The sequence below is a fragment of the Selaginella moellendorffii genome, unplaced genomic scaffold (assembly GCF_000143415.4).
Source record: "Selaginella moellendorffii unplaced genomic scaffold, v1.0 SELMOscaffold_115, whole genome shotgun sequence".
NCBI classification, from domain to species: domain Eukaryota; kingdom Viridiplantae; phylum Streptophyta; class Lycopodiopsida; order Selaginellales; family Selaginellaceae; genus Selaginella; species Selaginella moellendorffii.
In genome coordinates this window covers 373,697-381,746 of record NW_003314376.1, presented here as the reverse complement: position 1 = coordinate 381,746, position 8,050 = coordinate 373,697, and the positions used below count along the sequence as shown (strand labels likewise).

General features: G+C 33.7%; 1 protein-coding gene across 1 annotated transcript in view; it reads left to right on the top strand.

Moving 5' to 3' along the window:
- LOC9635065 (ABC transporter G family member 3) overlaps nucleotides 1-490 on the top strand; it is a 3,479-nt gene extending 2,989 nt beyond the window's left edge. The window contains exons 12-14 of the mRNA XM_024664885.1: nucleotides 1-60; nucleotides 111-218; nucleotides 280-490. Coding sequence (XP_024520653.1) covers nucleotides 1-60; nucleotides 111-218; nucleotides 280-477 — 366 coding nt within the window. The 3' untranslated portion in view covers nucleotides 478-490. The remainder of the gene's footprint in view (nucleotides 61-110; nucleotides 219-279) is intronic.
- Nucleotides 491-8,050: the final 7,560 nt, after the last annotated feature.

The window sequence follows — 8,050 nt, the reverse complement described above, 5'->3', positions numbered from 1 at the left end:
GTCATCACTTCCGTCACGCTCAACGTCTTTGCTGCCATCCTCGTCGCCACAACCATCCAGGTCTGGAAGTTTCAATCAAAGAGCCAAGAACATATTCTCTTTTGTTGCAGGTTTTGATGATGCTCTCTGGCGGACACTTTCGAGAACTCGATCAAGTTCCAAAGACTGTGTGGAAGTATCCTGCCTCGTATGCTGCATTCCACACGTACGCCGTCGAGGTATTTGCACGACCACTGAAAGCCTTGAGTGATCTCATTCATCTCTTTTTTCTCTCTCCAGGGAATTTTGGAGAACGAATACTCGAGTAGAAGAGATTTTCTGCGGCAGAGGTATGCAAGCTGGGACTCGAGCTCTGGGAAATGGATGGATTTGTGGATTCTGGCTGCCATGGCTCTTGCTTACCGAATCCTGCTCTACTTTTCATTACTCCTCTGTAGAAAATCTTCCACCAACAATGGTCATAAAACTAAACCATGATTTCCATTCTGTCCTTTGAATTTTTTACAAGTTCGTATGGCTTCTTGACACATTCATTGTCTTTTGTTACTGAAATCTGTAGCATGCAAACAATTAGTCTCAAATTATCACACCTTTATTGAAACTTTAAATTAGGGCAATTTAATGATTAAGCAAACTTATTGATGGTAGTGAATATACTTAGAATGTGCTTGGATATTCTAGGATATTCTACCATTTAACAGTTGTTATTCATTTAGATTAATCTTGTATTTATAAATTATAAACTTTCTTATACCCTTTCTAGTATATTCCTTTTTATTCTACCATCTAATAATTAATAAAAAATAAGATTAATTTTGTGTTTATAAATTACAAACATGCTTATAATTATAAATTTTATTTGATCAATTAAATTAATAAGTAAGAATAACACTATTAAGCAAACCAAGTGTTGCTACATTCAACACATAGCAATTTATTATTTTATATGTTAATATAAATAGTTTTATAATTTATAAATAAATAATCATATTAATGACAAATTATTTATGTTTTGGGAAGTTTAAAATTTTGTAATATCATATTTTTGTAGTTAATTTAGTTGAAATTCAATTCATTAATAGAATGAATTGTATTAATTATTATTTTAGTATTTTAAATAATATTTATTATTTAATGTTAAAATATCTATTAAGGTTCAAATATAGAAGGAAAAGGTCCATAAACAAAAGTGCACCCTATTTTCCAATCAGCTATGAGTTTTAGGATATTTAGAGTGTTAAATATCCTTAAATTTGAGTAATCTAAGCTTACACCCATTTATTTAGACCTCCAATTAAAACTCAGTTTAATTTCCAACATGAAGGTCTGTATATGGAAAAATAATTAATGATATAAAGATAACAAAATATCACTAAAGGCTCTATTATCAAGAAATTGCCCTTTTCCAATAATTGATGAAGGAAGCTATTGTGAAATAACAATATAATTGTCTCATATGGAATAATTACTATATAAATTAGAAAGATTAATAGATTTAGTGATTCTAGTTATTTTTGGCTCAATAAAAGGTGTTTGTCAATGGTGATATTAATCATCTATAGCATATGTGGTTTTCACCCTTTATCCTATAGTGATTTATCATAGGATAATCACGAAGAAAAATTTAAACCCTCATATGCCATGTGTCACATGCCACATATTTAAAGATAGTGGTGTAGAACCCAAGTTTCAAAGTCTTAATCCACTAAATGAAGGAACAAAGCCAAACTCTTAAATATGGAGCAAAGGAGCGAAAGTATTGAAGCATAGAGTGACTCCTGAGTGTACAGCCCAAAGAGCAAAAAGATACGAGTATGGAACAACATAAGAACAATCCTAGAGCATCCAACATTCTAATGCCAAAACTAGTATATAAAATGAAGCTAAATAGAGTTTGGCACTCTTTTAACATACCAATGGCCTAATGCAAGGATATGGGTATTTCACTAACTAACATGGTGTGGAACTTAAGATTAGACCCAAGCTGGATGCAGAGCAAGAACATACACACAAACAAGAACTACAATATCCCTTAACTTAGTTGGCTATGCCCAACTTACCTACTATCCCTACTATACATTTGGATACCCCCCCTTGAGGAATACACACTTTGGGCTTTCACTCCTAGCCTCCTTTAGTACTAAGAGTTAGTCTCTAGGACTAACTCAAAACTTATTAAATATGGAATGGCATTAGATTGCGAATTTGGATACGGGATGAACACCATTGTGTTCAAGATAATCTCTACATTCCATAGACCTACCAAATGAATGAATTTAGACACTTTCTATAAATAGTATTTAAGACCAAAATAAGACTAACATAAAGGGCATAATAGTGAGAGTGTTTGGCAAACACGGTAAACTATCATTTGGCAAACATTTAGGGACCAAGCTCAACATTGCAAGGGTTCCCAACAATAGTAAGTGCAAGTTAACAAATGAGTTTCTCTAACAAGATCAAGTATGCTTAATTGATAGCATTTAGGAATTCCGTCCTTGTGCTCATCTGGTCAAGTGCATATGCAAACACTAGTTTCTCAATTAGCTTAGGCAGAGATTGAAAAAGGGATTAGCAATACCAACCTTTTATTGTCGTGGCAGTAAGGAAAGAATATCTAACAGGACTAGCCGATAAATAACTTTAGATACATGTAATCATATTTGTGACATCAACACCTTAAAAGAGGAGTGAGTCTAATAGATGTGATGATAAGATAATATTTTAATATATTATCACTATAATTCCTTAGAACCTTGGGGGATTATAATGCACTCTATTTCTCTCCCTTTAAGTCAATTGGAAAAAAGGCAATTGCTTGATGAGAGAGCCCTTAGTGGTTATTTTATCTCTATTTATCCCCTAAGGTTCTAAGGATCCATAGTGACAATATATCTAAATTTTATTTCATGATCACATATGCTACAGGGATAACTGGAAATAAAATATTCACTAAAATTTCTATTATTACACAATTACTCCTTTTCTGTTAAAAGAGGATAGACAAACTATGCTACAATTATGATTATGTCAAATTGTAAATGCTATAGTAGTAATTTTCTATCAAGGATCAAAGACAACTCTAGTAATACTAAAGTGATAATAAGTATATGATTGACACTTCATTCTAGAATGAATATATATATATATTATAGTGAGTGTATGGAATATAAAAATATACATTTTAATTAGCCTAAAAACCTTAGCTTATATACAGGAGCGAGTGGTCCAGATTGAAACCAATTCAATAGCTATTAAAATCCCACTATGTTAATATTAGTATATAGCATTATAGCTGTACACTTAGACTCAGAATGATAGAAAACTGTCATGGTTCTTTCGTAAATGGGTTGGGATTTGGAGGAACATTAGGAGGAGGAGGCATTGATAGATTTGTAAATAGTGTTAATTATTTTTAATCCCTTTGTATAAAGTGTTTTAATTGCTGCAAGATTGGCTTATTGAATATTATGCTGAACCTTATAAACTTGTGGTCCAACTTGCTGCAACACCTAATATAGTCTCTTCCATTGAGTAAAAAGATCCTTACACAAACCACCTATTGTAAGATTAGGAAATAGACCAACACTAAATTGTCCATTTTGTACTTTGTAGATGGATGATGATTGGAGTTGTAACACTGTTATTGTCCCACATGTATGTAGCCTAAGTGTTCAGTAAATTCCTCTTGGACAAATGGCAGAATGCTCTTTAAATACTAATCCCAAAACCTAGCATCAACAACTTGTGGTAGGTAAACCCAATTCTGTTAATAGATTGGATTATGACCATATAGGAGTTTATATGGTGAAGTATTAACAAAACTCTATACCCCTGTAATATATGTATACTAAAGAGATAGAAAATAACTATCCCAATCTGAATGCTAAAAGTTCATGTACTTTTCAATAATCCCTTTGAAGGTCCAAATAAACCATTCCACAAAGCCATCTATTTGTGGAAGCACTCATGAAAGTGTGGTATATGTCCAGCCAAGACGTTAAAACATGCATTGTGTCAACCATAAATATGGGACTACTATCTGAAAAAATCCGCTCCAAACAAGAATGTTGAAACACCACTCAATTGAGGAGCAAGTACCTAATAGCAATTGTTAATGCACTAGTAAGAGCATTGATTTCCACTTAATGAGTCAAGTAGTCAGAGGTAATAATGATGTACTCATTGTTAACAACTGATTGTGGAAAAAGCCTTATAAGATTAAATGCCACCAACTCAAATGGACGAGAAATTGCAATTGACTCCAATCGTCCTTTTGTAGTTTAAAGGGGTTGGCACCAATCATAACTACGCACATACCAAATAATATTACATAACATCTCTAGCTAATAGAAAGACTTGTGCAGCTTTTAAATCAAACGCCAATATCCTATATGCCTATCTAGAATAGGAGAGTTATGATAAACATAGAGAAAGTGTGAAATGAATATTAAAGGCACCATCAGCCATAAATGATCATCAAGATCAGTGTTAACAAAATAAAGAAAGTCATCCTCAAAGTGATATTAAGATTATAAATCCTGAAATAACAAGTTATTAGCAAGTGATGCAAGATTTTCAAACCCATCACAAAATCTTTGGATCCATGGCTTAACTTTTTGAACCTCACGAACCTCGTCAAGAAAAGGCAAATTTTGCTCCACACTTTATGAACACTAAACATCATGTATAACAACCACCAATGGCATAGCATCCTCGTCTAAAAATCCATTAATGCTAAAACAACAAACTCATTAGAAATAGGAGAAGAGAGTCAAAAAAGGAGAGGAGTTTAAGAAAGAGCATTAGCATCAATTATAGAACTCCTTAAGTGATAAACAACTTTGAAATTATAGTATAATCAACTAAGTTCTTTCGCTTTAATAACAAAGTAACCATAATATAATCACCTTTTAGTAATGTCTAAAAACCATGCAAATATACATAAAGCTTTTTGAAACCCTAAATTGTTACTAAACACTCCTGAATTATAGAGTAGTTCACCTCTATTAGTTGTAATGTATAGTTGATGTATATAATGGGATGGCACTAACTAAACACACTCAGATTCTCTTGCATTAACATACTTTCAAGACTGATATCAAAAGCATCCACATGCAAAATGAAAGGTAAATGTAGTCAAGATATACTAAATCTGGAGGAGTCGTTAACAACTCTTTGAGATCTATAAATGCCTGCTCACAATTTATAAACCAAATGAAAACAATGTTGATGACTTCAACAACACTTGCAACAGTGTAGTATGATTAGAAAAATGATTAATGAAATGATTGAGATACTACACCTTGCCTAAAAAGCACTTCACATCATTCACACACTTTGAAGTAAGGAACTTTAGAATAGCCACAAGTTTATTAAGATTAACTTGCAAACCTTTAAGAAGAATATGGTACCCAAGATAACTCGTGTCCTTGGACCTAAATATGCATTTAGATTCCTTCAACTTTAAACCAACTTCCTATTATTAATTGAATATTTTATTGATATTATGGATGTGCTCCTCCCACGTCCCCTCTGAGTAGATCCAAACATTATTGATAAAGTTAGCAGTCACGTCCAACATATTGCAAAGGACTTCATTTATCATCTGCTGAAAAGTCATTGAAGCATTATTCAAATTGAACAGCATCATCAAGACTTGTTCAAACCAAATGGTGTATAAAAAACAATCTTAGGAACATTTTTCTCAACCATTAGCATTTGTGAATACTTAGAAACAAGATTTAATTTGGTGAACCAACAACTTCTCCCTAGACAATCCAAAAAATCAACAATGTGAAAGGGGTATATATCCAAAATTCTCTAATATTTTCTTGATGTTTGCGAGTAAAATCTTGATCTTCTTTGGTGACCAACACTGAATAAAAATCTTAATTTTACGAGCATCTCTAGTTGAAATAGGATGATATGTTGCAATCTTAGCCCCAAATGACAGATTAAAGTTGAAGAGATCAATATTAAGTCGGTCTACCACTGTGACATAAAGACTGTCGAAGGGGTCTAGAGAGGGAATAAAGGAGTAGGATGGAAATATAATAAAAAGTAATGGGGACACAAAAGTAACAAAAGCAAAAGTAGAAGCGAAGGGATGAACAAAAATGGAAGTGAAAGGAATGAAAAAAATATGAAAATGTATGAGACAAGGGGGAGAAGCTTTAAAGTCCATTTAGCATAATTGCACTACAACTAATCTATATCAAGGATGAGGTCAAAAACTTAAATCGGCACCACCAGTAACATTTAAAGTTTAGGCTTGAGATCTCTCATATGCACAACTAGATCCACCTCATTTTGTGTATATGCATATGTACAACCATTACTATAAAGAATGAAGATTGATTCTACTGCACAACGCAATTGTAAATGGTAATATGTAGCACTATACCGAACAATAGAAGATAAACTTGATCCTATATTAACCAATATAAAGAGAATAATAATAGACCTCTTGTTATAAAAATGAATTTAGAAAGTAAACACTGAATGAATTGGTGCCAAGTGAACCCCTTGATGGTACTCTAAAAAAAAAGATGGAAGGGTCTTTGACTTATTTGCACAAGAACCTTCTATTACTCATATGACTCCTCACTTTTTGAAAAAATCTCTATATCAAGATTGTCTACTATAGCAACACTAATAGGATATTGTTGATACTAAGGCCTCCACTCAGGAAATGGAGGATGCCAATCTAGAAAATATTAACAACACTGATATATGTGATCAATATCATCATATGCCTAACTGTGGATATTATGGCTATGACCATGTCTTTGCCTTTGTCCTTGAACATAGGTAGCACCAACATCAAACTCCATCATAACAGAACCATCTTTCACAAGAAAGAACGTGTAACAAGTGGAAGAGGCAATATCTTATAACATTATGCCAGTCGAAGAGCATCATCAAGAGTGGCTAGAACAAGTGCATGTACAAGTCTTATAAAATCTTGATAAAGTGCTAGCCACAACATTCCCAACTATCGTGAATGTGATTTCGAGTATCGAAAGATTGTCAGATAGTCCTTTCGGACACTCTCTCCTTATTGCCATGACAGTAGGAGGTCAATACTGTTGGTTCCCTTTATAATCTCCACTCAAGCTAATTGAGAAACTGATTATCGCATGTGCATTTGACTAGATGAGTATAAGAACAGAATTCCTAAATGCTTTAAGTCATGTATACTTGATCTGGTTAGAGAAACTCATTCATTGATTTGCCCTTGCTAGTGTTGGGAACCCCCACGATATTGAGACTAGTCCCTAAATATTGTTATATAGTAGCTTACTGTGCTTGCCAAACACGTTTACTATTATGCCCTATGTGTTAGTTCCATTCTGGATCCATATGCTATTTATGGTAGGTGTTTAGATCCGCCCAAGAGGCATATCTATAGAATGTAGAGAATGTCCTAAACCCTATGATATTGTTTCTGCTTCCAAATTTGCAATCTAATACCATTCCATATTTAGTAAGTTTCACGCTTGTCCCAAAGACTAACTTTTGATACTAAGGGAGGCTTGGGGTGAAAGCCCAAAGCTTGTGTTCTTCAAGGGGGGGAGGGGGCTATGGGGAGTTCTAAATATATAGTAAAGATAGTGGTTAGAATGCATGTTTGACCACCTGAGACATTAATTTGGCTTCTGCTATGCTGTGTCACTCCTTGTTTTACATCTGGCTTGGGCTTAAGCCCAAACTCCATGCTACTTTAGTCGGTAGGGTACCCTCCTCTTTGTGTTAGGCCATTAGTATGCCAAAATCATGCTAAACACCATTTGATACTGTTTTGCATGTAAATGCTAGATATGAGGAGTTGATGCTTGTGGGATTAAGAGTGTACCAAACCCTTATTTTGTAGCACAATAAACTTGGAATTTAACTCCAAATTCAAGTGCACTACACCAACTTGATCCGTTTTAACATATTTGGTTTTACACGAAACAAGAGGCTCCAAAAGCAAATACCAAATTGCATCACTAACTCAAATGACCCTTAATAAAGATGATGCAATTGTTGGAAGGCATTATCATAA